General features: G+C 43.8%; 1 protein-coding gene across 1 annotated transcript in view; it reads left to right on the top strand.

The window, feature by feature from the left end:
* Positions 1-23,174, top strand: part of SPTLC1 (serine palmitoyltransferase long chain base subunit 1) — a 205,640-nt gene that overhangs the window by 104,377 nt on the left and 78,089 nt on the right. Inside the window, exons 7-8 of the mRNA XM_029618817.1 lie at positions 533-662; positions 21,221-21,310. Of these exons, the coding sequence (XP_029474677.1) occupies positions 533-662; positions 21,221-21,310 (220 nt within the window). The remainder of the gene's footprint in view (positions 1-532; positions 663-21,220; positions 21,311-23,174) is intronic.

Raw genomic sequence — 23,174 nt, 5'->3', positions numbered from 1 at the left:
CAGAATGTAGAAGGAATATTGTCATGCCCTTGGTGTCTGGATTGGGTCTTGGATTAACTGTCATTTTTTTAAAGAATGAAAGTTGAAGATAAGGCTTGAAATGGCCTATTAGTGAATCTTGGGCATGCTTGGGACAGGTATGAAGGGAACTAGCAGGAAAAAGTTTGAGAAGTCAGGTTAAAGACATGGGAGCAGGAAATGTCGCTGGTGTTTGGTTGCATATGGAAATTTTTATATGCTTACTACCCAAAGTGGAAGGATCTCAACTGGGTAGTCTGGATGGGCCAATTTGGTCTTTATCTGCAATTAAGTTCAAGAAATTGTCTGTTTTGGAAAAGAAAATTGTATCTCAAAGAGCCCAAAGGATAGCCTCTGGAATCTATATTGATGATGTTATAAGAAAACCAAACCAAAATATTCCTAAAAGAGATGATCAAACATCTAATGAAGAGCATAAATATTTGGATAAATACAGTGAAGGGTCTGGTTATTAAAGACTAATAGATGTTTTTGTTTTTTTTTAATGTGGTAGAGATGAAGCAGCCTGTTTTGCTATTCAAAAAGGATTACAAGCATCTCGCAGCAACATCAAGTATTTTAAACATAATGATATGGATAACCTTGAACAGTTATTGAAGGAGCAAGAAGTTGAAGATCAGAAGGTAGGATGCTTTGGAGTAATTTTTTATTTCCTTTTTCTCTTTATGTAAATAGTGCTCATTCTCCCAGTTCCCTTAACACACAACCTTGGGGTCATTTGTGCCTCTCTATCCTTCTCTGAACATATCCAAAATGCTGCTGAAGTGTGTCATGTCTTTATAACATTTCTAAAATTTGTCCATTCCTTTCTGAGCAGGCTACCAAATCATTCATCCATCCTCATCACCTCCTGCTTAGATTACTGCAGCTTGCTCTTCTTGGGCCTCCCAATAAACTAACTTTCTCCACTGTAGTCTATTCAAAATTCAGACACTTGACTTATCTTTCAACATACTATGACCACATGAGCTCTCTTCTGAAGTCTCTACACTCATTCCCCATCCAATTCCGCATATAGCTCAAGCTTCTTTTACTCAGTACAAATTAATTCATCTCTGGCTCCTTATTACCTTTCTTTTCTCTCCCTATACCTTTTCTCATTCATCAGCCAAGTCACTGTTATCTGTGCCCTTCTCCTCCACTGCCAACTCTGCACTTACCACCTTGCTGCGCCATATGCCTGCAAGAAACTTCCTTAGTCAGTATGGTATACTTCCTTTCTAGCCATATTCAAATGTAGTTATAAACTCAAACTGTTTACAGTTTGAACATTAAAAACAGCCTCAAAAGTTGTTTATAACTGCATTTGAATACGGCTAAAAAGCACGCATGCCATACTGACTGAGAAAGTTTGATCCAGCAACGTGGGAAGTGCAGAGTTGGCAGTGGAGGAGAAGGGCACAGATAACAGTGAATTTGCCTGATGAATGAGGAAAGGTAAAGGGAGAGAAAAGAGAAGTAATGAGGAGCTAGAGAACAAATGAACTTGTAGGTGAGTAAAAGAAGCTTGAACTATATGTGGAAGTGGATGGGGAACAATGTGAGGCTGCTTTTAAATCTAACCACTTCTCTACAATAGATACTTTCTATAGACTCTTGTTTATCATATATGTTTGTCTTGGCTAGATTGTAAGCTCCACGGAGTAGGGACTGTTTTGTATGTGATTGTTACAGCACTACATATGTATAGTAGCAGCAGTTGTAGGTTTTTCTCTTGGAATGCTTTTGCACCCCTCCATCTTTTGTCAGGACTAAGGACGGGATTTTGGTGCAGAATTTGATGGATCTGTGAAATACTGTCACCACAATCATACCAAACATCAAAAGCACTGCATGGCATTTTCATGTCCTGGTATAGTGCCGCTGTTGCCAAATTATGAAACTAGTCATGCTACCCTAATCAGGAGATCCCATCTCAAGCATTTGATTGAAACACACTGATAAGTTGTCATGGTTTGCTTAGCTTATTTTTTAAAGAAATGAGTTAAAATTAAATAAATTGTCATTAAATAGGTGATTAGCTCTAATAGTGTGGGGTTTTGTGAGGTGGATAAGTACCTACCAGATTCTAGGTACAGATCACTAGTATGGCTTAAAATAAGTTAGTTCCCAGGTGTTGAATTATTTAAAAAAAAAAAAAAAAAAAAAATTATTCAGGCATTGTGCCACCTTCTCCCTCTAAGTTATCCTAAACATTTTGTCTAGGTTTCCTTTTGTCTCTGCTGCTTGTTGCCTACTGATCCACCTGCTACTTTGTAGAACTAGATTGACTCTTCAGAAGCAGCAAGTTTCTGTTAGACAAATAGGCAGCCTTATTGCTGGAGCTCAGGATTTATTGTTGGGAGGGACAGGAAGGATAAAGGAACTTCAACTATTGCGCATTCTCCGGGTGAATTCCTTTTGGTTTCTGGATCTAGTGCACACCTGGGATCCATGTTTTTCTAATGCATTGCCGCATACTTCAAAGTGATACATCACACAGACATATGGAATGTATCCATGGGGTCAGGAGGGGGCAGCTTTGTTGCAAGCATGGTTTATAACTAAAGATTGAATTTAGCCCTCGGTTGAATTTTAGGTCTCTGGGATGTCACTACAAGTTTCCGTTCTATGGATGAGTATGAGGTTGCCCTTGAAATACATTTGAAAAGCTGATTACGATTTGTTTTTCAATTTCTCAAAGATGTGTCATGAATAGATGGACCTGTATTCTGCTACATAGCAAAAAGTGATAGAGAAAATTAAAAAGTACTCTGGAGAATCTTCAAAATATTTGGAGAAATTCTTTGACAGTTAAGAGAGCTGAATCTTGAAGAAATTGAAGAACGGAGGATGTTCTAACTTTTTATTTATGAAAATTTCAATTATAATATATTAAATAGATATATAGGAAAAGTTAGCAAGAAACAATATAAACAGGAAAATTATCTCAAAGCAAATCCACTGCCAACTCCAGTCCATAATATGTGGGGATAGAGCTATCAAATGCCAGAAGAAAAACAGAAAAATACCTTCATCCTAATGCATGAAAAGCAAACATAAAAAATCTCTTCAGGCAGGAGAGATCAATTCAGTGCAGAGTGACGCCTACTTCAGCTGCTTAAACTGAGTGAGTTGAGCAGAGTCATAAACATATTTAATTCCAGCCAGTTTAACAGTTCATTTGTAGGGAAAATGTAACCAGATAAAAGTCCCCTAGCTGTTAACACCCTAACGTTTAAAAGTAGAAAACACTTCCTTCTAAATTGAGTAGGCTTGGCAGCATTGGGGAACATAGCAACCTTCAAAACAGTTTCCTCTGTGGAAATACTGTCTTGGCAGGTAATCCCAAACAGACTCCACCAATAAATTGGCTATCAATGCAGAGGAAAAAATATCTTCACTTACAGATTTCTCCAGCAAAGCAGTCAGATTAGTTACATTTAGAGAAGACTGTTCAGGTACATTCCCGTCGAGCTTCTTATAGAGCAGCATGTAATATACCCTTGAAACCAGAGGAAATCATTTCTCTGGAAGGTTGAGATCCTCAGCCAGATATTGAACTTATCTGTAGGTGACACCATTTTATGTTTTGGAAAATTAATAAGCCTAAAACTTCTCAGCCTCACAATGTTCTCAAGTGCCTCCATCTTGTTTTGTAAGAAAGTTTGACCTTTGACCAACAAATTCCCAAGATCTTGTACTACAGAAACTTTCCCACCTAAATTGTCTACTAGAGGAAGTTTAATATGATTATTGGGTGTTGGATTCTCATAGGGAGGATGCCAGAAGGACATAATGGGTTTGGAGAAAGCAGGGAGGGGGAAATGAAAGGATAATTGTGTTTATGCATCAGGAAAAATGTGTAATTTTTTCATTAAAAACTTTTGATTAGAAAACAAGAGAGCCATCCAAACTGCTTTTACTTAAGGATGACGGGAAAATATATATATATATTTTTTTTTGCACTTTAGTGCCTGTCTGAGCCTTATTCTTAGTGATGCTTTAGCTTCTGTAACTTTACCTTTTTCTGCTAAATCCCATTTCTTCTCTGTGCTGTTACACAGTATACCAAAGGCTTCTGATATGCTGCAGCAAAGGCCACAGATGTTTCTGTTATCTGTAGAATTGAAGACAAGAGGTCCTACTGTTTCCATTTTCTGCTCATACTAGCTATCTGTTTGGGGTGAAGGAGAAGGGATGATGGAGAGGGATGGAAAGAGGGTGAGAAATGAGCAAAGGGTGAAAGACTAGAGGAGAGATAGAAGAGTGGTGGGGTGAAAGGCATAAAAAAGTGGAGGGATACGGAAGGGAGATAAGGATTCTGAGAGAACAAAGACAGGTGAAAGAAAAAGCAGCACCTTTAAGAAGGAGGGAAAAACCAGGCTGTAGTGACTGAGAATCGGGTAAGAATGGTAAAAGAAGAAATGGAAATTTAAAAAAAAAAAAGCTATAGCAAGCTTTTTCCTTTTAAAAAGAAAGGTGAAGGGGGCGCTGTTCGCCACGAAACAAGATGGCCACCTGATTCGCTAGCTCCACACTCCCCCGGGATTAAAACACTCAAAATCATCGCTTCGAGCTCCCCAAGCGAGGCGCTAAATATTTACTTTGGAGCGAGATACGGGTCTGATGACTTCCAGAAAGAGAAACGACTTGCAAAGATTTTCGTTTACTCGCTCGGCGCAGGAACTGAAATCTGCAGGCCTTGACCCTACAGGGTGCCTGGGAACCGCTGTAACGGAGATGGAAACGGAGGCACCGATCCTCTCGCCGCAGGCGAATCTGGAACCGACACTTACCCTAGCTGATCTGCCCACTAAGTCCACCATGCGGGACTGGTTCATAGAATTGCGAGCCGAAAATAAAGCGCACAAAGAGGAACTTTTGGCCTCTTTTTCTGAGCTGAAAGAAGACCTCATGGCGCTCGGCACTCGCGTGGACGAACTCGAAGTGCGCCTTGAGGAACAGGAGGCTAATATAAAAGAGCTTACTATTCACGATCTGGACGCCCGATCTGAAATGTCTGTCTTGGCGGATAAACTCGAGGACCTCGAGAACAGGTCCAGGCGATATAACATACGACTTCGGGGGGTCGCGGAGACCCCAGAATTTGCAGATTGCAAGGACATTGCTACCAGCTTTTGTGCATTCTTATTTCTGCAAGCAGGCAGTGAGCCGCCGCGGTCCAAAGAGGAGATCATAGAGACTCTGACCATAGAGAGGGCTCATAGAGCGCTGGGCTCTCGCCGAGATGCCAAATCCAGAGACATTATTATGAACTTTAACAGCTTCACCCAGAAAGAGCAACTTATGGCGATCGCGCATAAGCAGCGTGTGTGGACCTGGGAAGGTCAGGAGGTCGCTGTTTTCCACGACCTAGCAGCCAGCACTCTCAAAAAAAGATTTGATTTAAGGCCAGCCACTGCGGCTCTCCGGCTGGCTGACGTGCGATATCAGTGGAATTTCCCATTTGCGCTTACATTCCAACATGGAGGTAAACTGTACCGCGTGCGCAACATGGCGGACGCAGTGACTCATTTTCGGGAAGCTGGCATACCGCTTCAAGTACCCATGGAGCCCACGCCAGCGGCGAAAAAGAAAACCGATGGGGCCAGCAAGTGGCAGAAAGTAGTCCGAAGTCGGAGACGTTTGCACCCCAATAATCGAGCTGCTCAGGAAGCACTTTCGGATCAGGGCTGACGGGCCTTACCTGTTTCTTCTGGATTTTGGCACGCCACAAAATGGCGCGGGACAGAACTTCCAGTTCGAGTCTCCTGTCCCGTCGGTGCTCCCGAACTGTTTCTACCCATGGTTAACAGATAAGGACTTCCTATGTTGTCAGTTTTATATCTGTTTTGAGTGTTTTTTATAGTATTTCTTCATTCGCATTCATAAACGGGGGGGAGGGGGTTGGGTGGGAGAGGGAGGGTCACTTGATTGAGTAGGTGAGCTCCCCTAGCCGGGATCCGTAGTAGGAGGACACGGATCGCTTAAGAGATAGGGGAAAACCGGTCCCATACCTGGCTACGATTGTGCAGGCCCAAGCCTTACACTTGCTATTAGATTACATGGGGTATGCAAAGAGCAGTTCACTCTCACTATGCAGGCTTACTGAGATAATGCTAACTGACGTTAAGAGCATACCTGCGCTGAAAACAGCTAGTCTTTTTACATTGGGAGAATGTCAATTAAAGTAGCTTCCTTGAATGTCAAGGGATTGGGTAGCCATGGGAAACGTTATCGCTTGCAGAGAGATCTGGACAGGTTGAAGATATCCATTATCTTCTTGCAAGAAACTCACATCAGGAAAAGGCATGAACGTTTTCTGTATTTCAAGGGCTATCCTCATATCTTCCATGCGGCTGCGGGGAGAGGTAATCGGTATGCCGGCACTGGAATTATTTTGTCTGCTGCTCTAGTCTTTGACTTAGTGGAGCAGTTGATAGACCCGCATGGGCGGTATGTATTTATTAAAATAAAAATGGGGGGTGATGTCTTCTCCATACTGTCTATATATGCTCCTGTCAATGAGCAGGCGCCCTTCTACTCCGAGATGCGCAAGTTGTTATACACTCATGGGGAAGGTTTCGTTATATGGGGAGGAGACTTCAATCTCACCATTAATGCAGCACAGGATAATTCCTTCCATGGCACCCGTGCACAACACCCGCCGGGCTCTAGGGCCAGGAATATCCTGCGTGCTGCCATGCAGACGCACCATCTTGTGGATGTCTGGCGTCATCAGCATCCGGCCTCACGTGCTTATTCCTTTTATTCTAAACCGCATAATACGTATTCACGTATTGATTTCTTTTTAGTGGACACCTGTCTGTTGCTGAGATCGGGGAAGAGTGACATAGAACCTATAACCTGGTCCGATCATGGGGTGGTTTGGGTAGAGCTTTCCTCCAAGCCCAGTAAAGGGGGCCAGGTGTTTTGGAGGCTTAACACATCCCTATTACATAATGACGATTTTGTTACCCTCCTGTCCAAACACCTGAGTGAATATTACACTCTTAATCGAACCTCGGATACTTCCGTTAGCTGTTTATGGGAGTGCTCCAAGGCAGTTATAAGAGGCTTATGTATAGCTCGAGCGACAGCTGTTAAACGACAGAGGGAACTTAAACGGGACACGCTAATAGATCAGATTGCACAATTGACTAGGAGCCATTACGCCACTCAATCTACCCGGGTATACCAGCGCCTACAGAGACTCAGGTTGTCACTGAGTGCAATGGACGACAAACAAGTGGTGTTTAATTTGGAAAGGTCCCAGCAACGATTTTTTGAGGGAAGTGATAGGGCCGGCAAACTATTGGCACGACAATTAAAGGATCAGATATCGCAAAGTGTGATTCCCAAAATTAAAAACTCTGCAAATCAGCTTACATTGGACCCAGTAGAAATAGGCCGGTGCTTTAAGGAGTTCTATGAGTCTCTGTATAGTGCTGAGTCCCACATTTCAGAGGAGGACATTAATGCTTATTTGGACCCGCTGACTTTACCACAACTGTCCGCTATACAACAACAAGAGCTGGATGAGCCCATATCTGTGGAGGAGGTGACTCTAGTGATTAAGTCCCTAAAAAATAGCAAATCCCCAGGGCTGGATGGGCTGCCGGGCGCATACTATAAGAAAATGGTAGACGCTGTGGCGCCTCTCCTGGCCGAATTTTTTAATGCCATTAGAGAAGGGGAGGTTATCATGGCTCAGACCAATACCGCCGGAATAACTGTCCTTCCAAAACCGGGGAGGGACCCGTCCCTTTGCAGTTCTTATCGCCCCATCTCACTCATCAACCAAGATTTAAAAATAATGGCCCGAGTTCTCGCATTAAGACTTAATAAATTTTTACCTAATCTGGTTCACACTGATCAAGTTGGCTTTGTACCGCAGCGCATGGCAGCGGACAATGTTAGGAAGATTTTGGATTTAATATGGTGGGTGAAGCGGGAATGTATACCTACAGTTCTCTTTGCTATTGACGCTGAAAAGGCGTTTGACATGGTCCACTGGCCTTTTCTTTTTCACACACTGGCTAAAATGAACTTTGGACCTTTTTTTATAAATTGGTTAACCCAGTTGTACAACCAACCTCAGGCCCGGGTAAAGGTAAACGGAGGTTATGGGGATTCATTTGTTATTGGCCGGGGGACCAGGCAGGGATGTCCCCTTTCCCCTCTGCTTTTTGCGCTTTTTTTAGAACCGTTCACCACAAGGATACGACTGGCAGACAACATTATGGGTGTGCAGCTGCAGGATCGTAATTTCAAGTTGTCCCTCTTCGCAGATGACATCATGCTTACCTTAACGCAGCCGGCACAATCCTTAGCGGGCATGGAACAGGAGATAGCTAACTTCAGCAAAGTGTCGGGTTTTAAAGTTAATCTCGACAAATCTGAACTATTAAATATAAATCTGTCGGACGATGAGGTACACGCCATTTCTCAAAGATTTCCATTCAGATGGGCGAAGAAAGCGTTAAAATATTTAGGAGTGTTAATAAATGCCAATCTTTCTGAGCTATTTACGTTGAATTACGTCCCTCTCTCAAAAAAAATCGATAGGGATTTAGACACCTGGTATGGGGCCAATTTTCTTGGCTAGGTCGAATTGCTATTATTAAGATGAATGTCCTTCCCAGATTTCTATATTTTTTTTCTACCCTGCCAATACAGCTGCCTACCGCATTTCTCCGAAAGACCCAAAAGAAAATTTTTGATTTCATTTGGCGCCGTAGACCACCACGAGTAGCTAGACGGATTCTATTTCAGCATAAGAGGCATGGTGGTTTGGGGGTACCTGACTTTCTTGCATACTATGCTAGTGCGCAATTAAAAGCTATTATTGATTTAGATCGCGTTGCCCAGCAAAAGCAATGGGTTTTAGCTGCACAGTCCATGATTGGCACTATGCCTGTGGCAGCTCTTCCCTGGCAACCGAGATCCTCTTGGTTACCTGTGCGCTGTATGCCCTGGTCCTTAAAATGCAAGCTCCAAGTCTGGGAAAGGTGGAGAGGTCGGATATTGGGTTCCAGTGTATATTTTTATCAGTCTGCGCTTTACTACAATGTGGAATTTAGTGCCGGATATCAAACTTCTGCTTTTCACCTATGGAAGGCAAGGGGTATTAAAACCATTGGCCAGCTTTTACAAGGAGGGGAAATGTTGTCCTGGCAGCATATCGCAGATACATATAACTTGCCCCAGACTTTGTACCTGTCTTACGGTCAAGTCAGGCACTTTATACTGTCTTTGAGCTCCTCGGGGAAACTCCGCAGCACCCGCTCCCTTTTTGAGCATATGTGTTCCAGAGCTGATTCTCTCACTAAGGTAGTATCGAAATTATATTCCTTGTTCACGTTTGATGGGAATAGTGTGAACTCGGTGCTATCTCATTGGGAAAAGGATTTCGGGGAGCAAATTTCCCCATCCTTACAAACTGTAATTTTTCAACGGGCCACTCGAGGATTAATCTCAGCTAGGTTGCAAGAGCATAATTATAAATTGCTTTATCGTTGGCATCTTTGCCCCACTAAATTACATATAATGTATCCGTCCATATCTCCTTTGTTGGAGGGGCTGTGGACAGACTGGGTCGTATTTTCACATATGGTGGGGCTGTGCGAACATACAATTGTTTTGGACCTCGCTGGGTGAGTGGATGACTGAGGTATTTCAAAGACAGGTCACTCTGACACCCTTGTCCGCGCTGCTTAATGCTCCATTGGAAAATCTAGATAAATTCCAACAGCGATTAAGTCTTTACTGGCTAATCGCGGCAAGATTGGCAGTGGCGCAGTGCTGGAGGACCGCGGTTCTTCCGACTAGGGAGGACCTGCTGCGTCGCTTAAAACTTCACCATAGGCTGGCGTATCTCACTGCCCTTCAGCATCGCAAGGTGTCCGCTCATATAGCAACATGGAAACCCATTAAACACCTGTTGGTATGAAGTGTTTTACGCATAATCTCAGTTAGATGGACTGTAGATTGGGTGGCGGTGCTCAGCGGGAGGCCCTTGATCCATGGAGGGGTTACTGTAGATCTACAGGATTTCCATTGTCTGATGGACTGTTTTCTGACAGATATGTCTGTATGGTTCACTCTCCACTACACACCAAATAGATATAGGTATTCAGGTCAGTACCTGCGACGTATGCACGCATACTTCTATTTCAAGGCTAAGCGTATGGAGATAGCATGCTTGGTTAATGGTATTCGCTCACACATATGCACTAGGTGGGACGGGTTGGGGGAGGGAGGGATGGGAAGGGGAGGGGTGGTACTTTTAGAGTGTTTAAGAGGCAACACAATCTATTTTATGGAACTGTTAGAGCCATATACTGATGTCATGATGTGATGTTTCAATGGAATATATTAGTTGTTTGCTTGTACTCTAGACGTTGACATGTATGACCATGGGCATGTTTTGTGTTGTATTCTGAAAGTTTCAATAAAATTTAAGTTACAAAAAAAAAAAAAAGAAAGGTGAAATGGAAAAGCACAAACAAAATTAAATGCACAGCAGGTTGGAGAAATACAGCACTTGTATTTCTTATATAATTGCATGCAAATTTATGCAAGAACATCACAGAATTGTCACAAGATCTCACTGTACTATTAACTTTTCTAGCCCTTGCTGGAGAATCTACCCTGAAGCTGGCACAGGATACCCAGGGTCTGGTGTACTTCCTGTCCTCAGCACTTACTGCCCTGTATGATGTGGTTGCTTTGCATTCTGGTGAGACTGAGGTTCTATGTAGTAGTAGAACAAAAGTACAAATGAATGAAAAGAGGAAATAATCTCATTTCAATAGTGCTCAAATGTCCTATTCCAGCAATAGGAAAAGATGCAACAATGAGTGCTGAGGAGATAGGGTTATAGAGTAAAAGAGCAATAGAACTTAACAATAAATCACACACAGAATGTGGAAGTGTAGAAAGACACCCAACAGCAACTGATTTAACAGAAAATGGCAAACTGTATCAGAAACCAAAGTACCTTGAGCTAAAAGATTCCAATTTATTTCTGTCGAAAAGCAGAATGTTAATACAAACAAAAAACATATTTTGAAATGTTGTTAGGCTAATGCCAGAAGTATAAGAAGTAAGTTGGGAGAGTTAGTGTGTATAATAGTGAATGATGACATAGACTTAATTGGCATCTCACAGACATGGTGGAAGGAGGATAAGTAGTGGGATAGTGCTAGACCAGGGTATACATTATATCACAATGACAGAGAGGAGCAACTTGGTGGCAGGGTGGCGCTTTATGTCTAGGATAGCATAGAGTCCAACAGGATAAAGATCCTGCAAAAGCTAAATGCACAATCAAATCTTTATGGGTAGAAATCCCTTTTGTGTTGGGGAAGAGTATAGTGATAGGAGTATACTACTGTCCACCTAGCCAAAATGCTGAGACAGACAGTGAAATGCTAAGAGAAATTAGGAGACTAATCACACTGGTAATACAGTAATAATGGGAGTTCCCAGTACATACCAGGATCAGTCCAGAGGAAGTGGTTTGTGCATCCCTACCAGCAGATGGAGTCAGAGAACAAAGCTTTGGGCACTGCCATATATACTAGAGTGCCACCTGCAGTCCCTCCGTATTTCTCTGATTCCAGCAGATGGCAGAGATGCACTCCTACAGTTTTTTAATTTGAATTTTTTCAGTTAGCAGAATTTTTCCTTTCCTTCCAATCGCTTCCTGAGGTGTTAGGCACCTTCGTGGGCCATCCCTCAGTGGAAGCCAGGCATCCGGGGGATTGGATATCCTTGTCAGGGTCTCGCCCACTCCGGGTCAGTGTGTGCAGGCCAGGGGCTCCTAGTTACACGACACTGACAGTGCTGCAGCTGCTCCCTTCGTCCGTGCTAGAGCACTCCTGTTTTTAGTAGAGTTTATTTAAAAAAAAAAAAAAAAAAAAAAAGTTATCAACAGGAGGAAAGTGTTTCTTTTGGTGCTCCGGTCTGAGGCAACGGCTCTGAGGTAAGTAGTCGGTGCGGTGGGATGGGCCCTCGGAGGCTGTGTGGGGGGAGGCTGTCAGCTCCATTTCCCTTCAGCTCCGGGCTGCCGCAGAAGGGAAGGGGTGAGTTTAAATTTTAATCCTTATTTCACGGCGGCGTTTTCAAGTGGGGACCGGCTTGGTTAACTGCGGCCTGACAGCGCGCAAGGTTTTTTACCTATTTTTAGCCCACGCTTGATTGTGTGGCACACGCGGGCAGGCTCTGGATGCAGCCTTTTTATGCCCCGAATGTGCTAAGGAGGCAGGGGAATTATCGGGGTCGGAAGGCCCCACCTCCGGGAACTCCCCGGGGCTAGAATCACGGGAGGAGGACCCCCCTCCCATTTTGGCTCCTGTAGGGGAGGATCTCCTGGGTGGAGCGAGTGCTGCACCTCCAGTGGTGTCTCCGGAAGGGGAGGGGGCCCCGAAGGGGTTTTCCCCAGAGTTTATCTTGCTCATGCACGAAGCTTTCTTGGCCCGCAAACGCACAGCGGTGAAGAACCTCGATCATCCTCCTGAGAAATTCAATAGGGCCGCTGATCCAGGGCACCATCCTATGGATCAGGGGCAACAGAGTAAGGAGGGCACTCAGGGGCCACTACCGGGATCCGGATCAGCCCCACCCACGGGAACAGGTGCGGATAAGGACCCGGATGAGGCGGATGTGGATACGGATGACACAGATGATTCCGATACCCCGCCAACGGAGGGCGACGATCCCAGTGCACCGCGATACCCATACAAATGGGGAATAGCGCTCCAGCTGTTAGGACGCTGGGAGGAGAAGCCGACCTAACCTCGGATGAAGTGTCGCTAAGCCCACTCAGAGGCCACCGCCAGCTGCCAGAGAAACTTTGACGCCGCACTCGAGGCTGAGCTCTGAAGTTGGGTTACAAGCCTCGCAGGAGGAGGGAGCTACGTCGGAGGATTTCCTTGCAACAAACCTTCAGGAGACTGAAGGGAATCTGCCCGGTGAGTTCAAGTAGGAGGGAGGGGCGGCACAGGCAGTAGGAGGAGGAGAGGCCTGTTGCCTTCCCTAGTCCCTCTACCAGAGCAATGTTAGGCTTAAAAAAGCCTGAGGTGGTGACTTTAGATGCGCTTTGGAATTTGACATCGTCCATAGCGCAATCCTTTGGGGACTGTTCGGTTAAAATGAATGTGCTTTCCCAACAAATGGACTCCTTGAATAAAAATTTCGAGGTACAGAAGCAGGAGGCCTTGGGGAATTTCGAGAGGATGGAAAATGAAATAAAGCAAGTGAAATCGGTACAGAATGTTATTATTCAGGACTGTGGAAACATCAATAAAAAAATAGAAAATATTGAAAATGTGCTAAGACACCTTAATTTACGTGTCTTGAATTTTCCCAGCAGAGTGGGGGAATTTCCTCGAAGTACAATTAAAAGGTACTTTTCTGAAATACTGGAATTTCCTTCTCAAAGCACCCCACTCCTGGATAGAGTCTACTTCCTACCAAATAATAATAGACAACGTGTACAAGAAACCCCAAGAGACTTTGCTAACTTGACAGAGTTCCTTGAATCTTCAGGATTTGAAATAATTGAAAGATGCACATTATTGATCACTTTCCATAATGAGAAAGATCTTGCAGATGTGATGAAAATATATTTCAAGAAAATGGATGCTTTATTTATGGGAGCAAAGATCAGAATTTACCCCGACTTGAAAAAAAATCTACACAAACCAAAAGAAAAGGCTTCCTGGCGTTGAAACAGGAGACACTTGCTTTAGAAGCTTCGTTTTTTCTGAGGTTTCCCTGAAAGTGTGCGGTGAAATACAACAGGGATAGCTACATTTGTTTCCAACCCGAACAGTTAAAGGATTTTATACAATCAAAAAGAGCTCAGTTACAGCTTGAAAACATTTAGTACTCATCATATTAGAAATTAAGTGGGTATCCAGGGAATACTTTTGAATATGATGTAATATTACCTTTCTCCTCTGTTTTCTATCCACCTCGTTTTATGGTGGTCTACTGGGTAGCTAAGTAATAGAATTACCTGTGTTAAATTTTTTCCTTTTAATTTAAATACTTTTGCGTGTATGATACCATGTTTCTTTATAAAGTGTATACTTTGATGTTTATTTGAAAATTCAATAAAGTATAAATTAAAAAAAAAAAAAAAGACAAGAAACAAAGAGTAGGTTTAAATGGTCTGTTATCTCAGTGGAAAAAGTTAAAACAGTGGAGTGCCTCAGGGATCTGTACTTGGACCAGTGTTTTTTAATATATTTATAAAAGATCTGAAAAGGGGAACGATGGCTGAAATATTCAAATGTGAAGACAAAATTATTCAGAGTAGTTAAATCACAAGCAGATAGTGATAAATTGCAGAAGGACCTTGTGAGACTGGAAGATTGGTTGTCCAAATAGCAGATGAAATTTAACATGGACAATGGCATGATCATGCATATAGGGAAAAATAACTAATGCTGTAGTTACACGATGTTAGGTTTCATGTTACCATCCAGGAAAAAGAGCTAGTCGTTATAGTGTACATTACATTAAAATTGTCTGCTCAATGTGCTGCAGCGTTCAAAATTACAAACAGAATGTTAGGAATTATTAAGAAGGGAATGGTGAATAAAACAGAGAATGTCATTATGCCTCTATATTGTTCCATGGTGAGACTACACCTTAAGTACTGTGTTCAGTTCTGGTCACTGCATCTCAAAAAAGATGTGGATGCACTAGAGAATGTACAGAGAAGGGCAAACAAAATAATAAAGGGGATGGAACAGCTCTCCTATGAGGAAAGGCTAAAGGGATTAGGGCTGTTGAGCTTTGAGAAGAGACAGCTGAGGGAGGATATGATAGAGGTTTACAAAATCATGAGAGGACTTGAACAGGTAAATGTGAATCAGTTGCTTATTCTTTCAGATAATAGAAAAACTAGAAGGCACTCCATGAAGTTAGTAAGTAGCACATTTAAAAACAATTTTTTTTTTATTCAGCACACAATTAAGCTCTGTAATTCATCCCCAGAGGATGTGGATAAGGTAGTTAGCTTAGCTGGGTTGAAAAGAGGTTTAGAAGAGTTCCTGGAGAAGTCCATAAATTGCTATTAATCAAGTTGACTTAGGGAATAGCCACTGCTATTACTGGCATCAGTAGCATGGAATCTATTTAATGTGTAGGTACTTGCCAGGTACTTGTATCCTGGGTTGGCCACTGTTGGAAACAGGATGCTGGGCTTAATGGACCCTCAGTCTGACCCAGTATGGCAACTTATGTTCTTATGAAAACTCTGTGTGAACCATTTATCACATCCCATTTATTCAGTTTTAAAAATAAGTAGCCTGCCTATTACTAGTAAATTTGGATATTCTCTTTTTTTTTTAATCTGTATATCTTTTACAAGCATATTGTTCAAGCAAACATTACTTGAATAGAAATACAGGTAGTACAATAGAAACAAAAATTTTTTCAAGAAAACATCACATTGCCAGAAATTGCTAGCTGTCATACCTGTCTAACAAGCCCACAATTTTGTTCAAGATTACACAACTTCAGGAAATATAATATAACAAAGCAATTTAGCTATAGGACAGTTACAATTCTTTGAGAGATCTAAATTCCACCATAAGAGTGCCCTTAATCAGGGCCTGGTAAAGAGCTAAGCTCCGGTCTACCTTTATTTACCAAATATTCTGTTAGCTGAGATGGCTGGAAAAATATATATGATATACCTCTATGCTTTATTAGGCATTTACAAGGAAGCGTTAGTACAAAAAAATCCCTAGTTGCACTACTTGAGGTTTTAACAATAGAAATTGTCTATGTTTTTGGGACTGCCTGGACAAATCCGGAAACATCTAGACTTTACACCCCAGAAACTCCACTGATCTATTGAGGAAATATTTTCTAAACACCCAGTCTTTATCCGACTCTAATAATAAAAAAGTCACAATCAATGTTGATGGTCTCGCCAAATTGCTTTCAGAATCTTCTAGTTTTGCAGAAACATCAATACTTGGTGGTTCTGCTGGTTGCAATTCCTGCATTGCAGTATTCCCATTGTTAATTCCCCTGGCCTTCTTCGATGGTGAAAGGTAATATATCTTGGAAATAATAGGTAATGTGGCTTCAGGTAATTTAAGCACTTCCATTAAATATCTCCGCCAGAATTGAGATGGTGTTGTCATCGGAAGCTTAGGGAAATTAATACAACGTAGATTTTTACTGCTTGAACTGTTTTCCATATTCTCGATTTTAAATTGTAAAGTCTAATTTTCCTTAACTAGAGCATATTGCAAATAATTTACCTTTCCCAGATCCGATTTGACTGTTCACTTTTAATTTGAGTATTTTCTTCTTCTATTTTATCAACTCTAATTTTTATATCTTTCACTGAGTTCATCAATACACCCATTTGTATGTCCATATTCTTATTTAAATCATTAATAGCTTCCCAAATAAGCTCTAGTGTAAACGTTTGTAGTCTTACCAAAGTTTTAAATTGCAAAGTAGGAAAACCAGCTAGGCTGTCTCCAGGCCATGATCCTGCTGCTCTGGTAGGTATTTCGCCAGCCCCCGAGATGATTTGCTGAGTCGCAATGACTTTCTGCAGGGCTACATGCCTCTGAGGAGATTTCACTGGGCTGATGTCCTTCGGCAACCTCGAGCCTCCTCGCTCCTGCAGGAGCCTAACGGCAGGGTTTGCTGGTGGCAATCTCGCCCCAGGGGAGAGTGATGTCATCAGCCCTAGAGTGAAGGAGGGCTCCTCTTTCCCCCCTCTTATCGCTCAGCAAGCTCTCTGCCCCAACCTCTGTCCTACAACGGAGATGAGCGTCCATCGGACCCACAACTGGAATGGCCTCTGTTGCGTCCGAGGCCTGCCGCTCCTTGGCCCTTCTTTTGCGGGCAGAATGAGGCATTCTTTCGCAGGAAACGTTATCGAAGGTAAGCAGGACGCTCAGACCCGTCACGCTACCGGCGCCATCTTGGCCCGCAAAAAACAAATTTGGATATTCTTAATCATTTATTTCTCTGAGATACAAATAATTTTCCTCATTATTTAAACATTTTGGTGCCAAAGCATACTACCACAGACAGCTTGCATTTTCCACATAGTTGGATGTAAGAATAAGAAAATTCCTTCATATCCACCAGGTAATCTATGAGAATTGGTATATGCCGAAATTATACATTTCAAAAGCTGCTGCTCGTATGGGTCTTACAGAAATAGATTACACATGTAGAGCAACTGTTAGGCCTCCAAACATATCTAATAGCATCAACACTTCTAAATAATCAAATAGCGCTGAAGTACAAAAGTGTATGGCCAATATCAATTTCTGTCCTTAAGCTTGGACAATAATTCAAGTGAGTAGAAAGAGAGAGATAAATTACCAGTGCACATGGGGAAGAGGAAATAATTTGTAAAATAAGAGATTTTAAAAATTTGTACCAGTAAACAAGGAAAAGTAATTGGCTACAGCAGAGTTTCCCAACCTTTTGACTGCTAAGGGACACCTAGCAAAAATGTCGTGTGGCAGAGCAATCTCCACAGAGCAGACAGTATGGACATGGAGAAGACTCATGGCCAAAAGAAGAGTTAGGAAAGCACTGAGAGCTCCACCAGCCACTCTTCCAAGTTTTAAAGCAGATAGAGAGGGGGCAAAGATGCACATGAACCCATCATGATAGACCAACTCCCTCTATAAGTACAAGAGACAGGAGAAGTTGGAATGGTGTGGGTTCTGATACCATGGCTGCCAGAGCTACTTCACTGCTGCTCCCAACAGTCAAAGTGAGTCATATCCAGTAGATCAAAAGCTGACAGAGGAATGGCTAAGGAAAGGTGAACTTTCTTAGCATCTAGTTAGATAAATCCAGAGCAAGTGGGTTATGCACCTCTATTAGCAGATGGAGACAGAGCAAACTGACATCACAGTATATATACACCCCTGCAGTGACAGCCTGCCAGTATTCTCCATCTCCAGCAGATGGTGGATGTGCATCTATCTACTGGGGATTGCTTCATTTTGTAAAAGGAGAATTAAGGATATTACATTGCGCCGCTCTCCTGCGGTGATATCAAAAGGTCCCTCCTCCAATTGAGAATTCCTGATGTGATTTCCATGGTCAATCAGATGAGTGCCTTGGTCCAATAGCTGGTTTTTTAGCCAGTATGGACTTAGCTGCTTAAGCAGCTCAAAGCAGCAGGTGCAGGACACCGAGCACGGTGATGACAGCATATGCCCACTTCCCCAGCAGCCGGAGACCTTTCTCTGTACTCGGCCAGGTAAGGCTGAGCTCACATAAGCTGAGCCAGGTAAGGCTGAGCTCACGTAAGTTTAAAAAAAAAAGGGAGGCTTTTGTTGCGTAGGGCTTCCTCCTTTTTCCCGGTCTCCGTGCTCTGTGCACCGTCCTGACTTTCGTCCTGCTCCATGTGAGGTTGAGGGACGTGGGCAGCTTGGTGGGTTGAGCAGCCTCTGTAGGCTAGGACCTATTCTGAGGCTTTTTCGCTGCATGCCACATGGTAGGCCGCAGCGGCATTTTGCGCGCTTGTCTTAGGCTGCCCTCCACAGGATTGTCAGTTCGGTGTGTGCATCTAGCTGGGCATCCAGGTTGAGCGTCCAGTTTTTGGATGCTTAGTCGGGCTTGTATTCCATGTGTCTAAGTTAAGTGGCGCCTTGAGAGGCTGTACGCTTACCTGTGCACCCAAGTTACATTGTGCGCTTAAATTGTTTTTATGGAACTAAGTTTTGGATGACTAGGCATTGGGATGTCTAGTGTTTTTGGACGTACCAAAAAAAAAACCAAAACAGCTAGACACATGCCTCCGGCCACTGCTTAAGCCCACTGTCGGCCGTAATGGTGCCTATGCCTAAGAAACCTAATCATCTTTCTCTTTGCACTGCCTATCATATCCGGGCATCTCAGCCAGGAGTGCCTGCTAACTTGTGCCAACGCTGTTTGGAGGCTATGGGAGAATATCCTTCTTTTGATTTCACTAAACCTGATTCTTCCCAGCCGGATATAAGCCTGTGTACAGACAGCTCAGGTGGGGTGCCTGATTTTGGAACGCCCCTAACCGATTCCTCAGTAGGGGATGTAGCTCAATGTGTATGCCTCAAGTACCTCCTGGATTGGATGCTTCTTTTTGTGAAGAGTTTTTCCATGGATTGCAATTCTTTCTCCAGTCACAATCTTCAGCCCTCTCTAATACTCCCAAAGGAGAGTCACAGGTCAGAACCGTACCAGAGTACTACTAATGTGACAGAGGGACTTCGCGATGGAGGTCTGGATGGCATTCATGATAATACCAATCTGGACTCCCTTGAGGATGGTGAAATTCCTCCAGGGTTAAAACTGTATGGAACTATGCTATTGTTCTTTCATAAAGATGAGCTGCCAGCTCTCATTTCCCAGACCTTGAAAATGTTTGGCGGTCCTGGAACAGACGCTGTGCCAAAGAAAAATCCCATTTTGGTTTCCTTGCGTAAGGCCTCTTGTTTTTTCCCCATGATGGAAGCCATTCAAGAATTAATTGATCTTGAGTGGGGCGCCCCAGAGACTAATTTCAAAGTGAGTCGGGTTTTGGAAGGCCTGTACCCTTTGGATCCAGTGGCACCCTGTCTCATCTGCTGCCTGCCGGGACCTGGGCTGTGCTTGCACCACCTAGGTAGTGTCAACCCTTTTGGGATCTCTGCAGTTACTTGTGAACTGGCTTGTCCACTGTTGGAAACAGAATACTGGGCTTGATAGACCTTTGGGCTGATCCAGTATGGCAAATCTTATGTTCTTTAGTGTACCTCCTCCTCTTGGTTCAGAGGAAGGATCTATAGGGTTCCTCTCAGACCCCTTTCCTGATCTACTGGAGCATTCTTCCCCAATAGAAAACCTCTTGTACTCCAAATCCCTTGATAAACTGGGTAAGGTGACCTGAGGCAACATGAATAAGAACATAGATCCCGACTCCACGGTCTTCGGGATACTTTGGATTTTGGAAACGCCTTCCAAGCTTGCAGTGATCCTGATCCATTCAATCCTGCGGGTACTGCAAAGGAGAATGTGGGATAATCTAGCTTCCTGCCCCCCCCCCCCCCCCAATAGACAGGAAACTGGACCTTAAGTGTGGAGATCAATAGCCTCTGGATTTGGGGTAGTCTCCTGGATTTAGGGTAGTTGTGATGGTAGGATCTGTATTGAAACAGGCTTAAAAACTAGGTTTTCCCAACACACCCATTACCCCCTTCCCTTCTAAGGACCTTAGACTGTTGGACAACTTTGGGAAGAAAGTCTTCCAGAGATCGATGCTCAGCACTGGTATTGCAGCTCACCAGCTGTATATGAGTGAGGTTCACTGTTGGTAATGGTATGTGCAAAACAAATTATGTGAAAACAAAAACGTTGCAAGCAAAGTCTAATAAATAACACTTGTTCAAATGGTGTATCTTACACAGAAAAACCTTTTATATTTAAAAAAAAAAGCTGGACCATCATAACAGCCCGCGGATGCTGAACATAAATCTTATTCCGTATTTTCACCGCTAATGGTCATAAATAATCATTGGTCCTTGAAACAAGGAAGTATATTTTTTATAAGCATTTAAAAGAACTTAAAAACATTTTCAAAAGGACTTGTTTCAAGGACCGATGATGAGCACATTGAAAGGGAAGTATATATTTTTTTGTAAGCATTTGAAAAAACTTTAAAATTTTCAAAAGGACTTGGTTCAAGGACCGATGATTATTTATGACCTTTAGCGATGAAAATACTGAATAAGATTTATGTTCAGCATCCGCGGACTGTTATGATGGTCCATCTTTTTTTAAATATAAAAGGTTTTTCTGTGTAAGATACACCATTTGAACAAGTGGCATTTATTAGACATTTTTTTGCAACGTTTTGTTTTCATATAATTTGCTTTGTTTGCACTTTTCTGGACTTTTCTTTTGTGATGCGCAAAACAAACCCATTTGGAGACATTACCCCACACATACCCCTGCCCCCCCCCCCCCCCCCCCCCAAAGAAAGAAATCCTGGCTGAACTGGACAGGCTGATTTGACAGCTTTTTTTTCAGCAGCACAATCAGTGTTTCCCCGTTCATGAGACGTTGCCAGTCATGGAAGTTACTTGTTTCTTTTGTATTTAAATTCCTTAATTAAAAATGTGTTAAATTGAGACTCTCTTTTTTTTATATTTTCTATTTCCCTCTGAAGAATCCTCGTAAGGCACGTGTAACACGAAGGTTTATCGTGGTAGAAGGGTTATACATGAATACTGGAGCTATCTGTCCTCTCCCAGAATTGGTAAGTGGTTACAGTAATTTTTCTTTGACCTTTGAATGAAGGAACAAATACAATATTATAGAGGCAAAACTACATACACACCCTCTGCAAAATGGGGAAAAGGGGAAAGAGTGGAAATTCTTGCTGTAGTGTTGGTGTTAGACAGGTAAATTGCAGCACATCAGGGGTGTGTCTGTGTGTGTGTGTGTGTGGAGAGGGGGGGTTGGTGTGAATGCAAGGGATGTTTCCTAGCGTGTAGCAGATGGACTCAGGACCAATGGATATAGTGTGCTCCTGATAGCAGTTGGAGTCGGAGTCAGATTTCAATCTGACATCAGCACTACATATACCCGTGCAGGAAGCTCTGCTCTTCAGTATTTCTCAGTCTCCTCAGGAGTTTGGGACTCTACACATGCTTGCACAGCGTTAGGAAATCCAAACCAAAGAAGAAAGAAAATTCCAAAATCTTACCTCTACAAGACGATCCCTGCTCTCCTGTGGTAATACCTAAGGTTCCTCCCCCAGTCGAGAATTCCTAAGGTGATTTCTGAGATCCCTCAGAGGTAAGCCTTGGTCCGGTAGCCGGTTCCCGGTGTGGACTTAGCCCCCAGGAACGGGATTGGCTGAGAGGCAGCGGGTGCAATACCGCGCGCAGCAGTGAAGGTATTTCCCTCTCCCCCCGCAGCCGGAGACCGCCCAGCACGAGACCAGGAAGCACCGAGACAAGGTAAGGTAGAAAACTTAAGGTCTCCGAGGCTCGGATAGCCGCACAGATCGCCCTCCGGCATCTGTCCCATTGGGTTGAACAGCCCTGTCTGGGCTAGACCCCGATTCGGTATGAGGGTCCTCTCTCATGGAAACCCTCCGGGGGGGCGGGGTTTGCCATATCCCCCCCCTTGATTGCTGTATTGTCCGCACAATTGAGCCGGGCGCATAAACTACTTGGGTGCACAGCAGCATGCTCAATGGCACCGGGCGCACAAATTAAGCCGGTGCACACAGCGGCATGCACATCTCTCCCTAGGCACACATAGCGACTTGCACGCACGTCTTCGCACCCGGAGCGCATATCTAAGCCTACTGCTGCTCGCATATAGGCGCACAAACTAGTTTTGATAGACTCCACGCGCTCAAATCATGGCACCACCGGCCAAGAAAGCCAAGGGACAAGCTCTCTGCCCAGCCTGCCACCTGAGAGCTGCACAACATGAAGTGGCTTTTGCCCTGTGCCTGCAGTGAGAAGAGGCCCTAAGGGAACCAGGACAAGGCCCCCCCGGCCAGTAGAGGAATCCGGCTCCACCAACGATAGTACCCCGGACCTCTCTATCCCCGGCTTGGCCCCTACTCAGCTGGGCCCCTCAGGGAACGCCGCTGGCTTCAATATGGACCCAGGAACATTTTTCTGAGTAGAATTCTTCAAAGGGCTGCAAACCTTTGTCCAGGCACAGTCTGTGCCACTGGTGACACAGCCACAGCCTCCCACCAGAAGACTAAAACCTTCCAGGCCCCTCTCGGCCTCCCCGAGACGTGCCCCCTCCGGACAAAAGCCTCCTCTTAGGGGACACGGACACCTCGGAGGAAGAACCAGACTTCCTGGAGGAAGGAGAAATCCCTCCAGGAACGGAACCATACCGAACCATGATGTGTTTCTTCTCCAGAGACGAGCTACCAGACCTCGTGTCTCTGAGCCTGAAGGAGCTGGCCATCCCAGGTACAAGCGCCACAGCGTCAGGCTCCGTCAGGCCTCATGCCATTTCCCATGGCTGCAGGCCGTACAACAACTGATCGACTTGGAATGGAATGCCCAGAGGCCAGTTTCAAAGGAGGACAGGCCCTAGAAGCCCTATATCCACTGGAACCCTCAGCCAAAGAACTCCTGGTGTTC

Source organism: Rhinatrema bivittatum, chromosome 1 (assembly GCF_901001135.1).
Source record: "Rhinatrema bivittatum chromosome 1, aRhiBiv1.1, whole genome shotgun sequence".
Lineage (NCBI taxonomy): Eukaryota > Metazoa > Chordata > Amphibia > Gymnophiona > Rhinatrematidae > Rhinatrema > Rhinatrema bivittatum.
The sequence above is the reverse complement of the archived record's forward strand: the minus strand, read 5'-3'. Positions and strand labels throughout refer to the sequence as shown.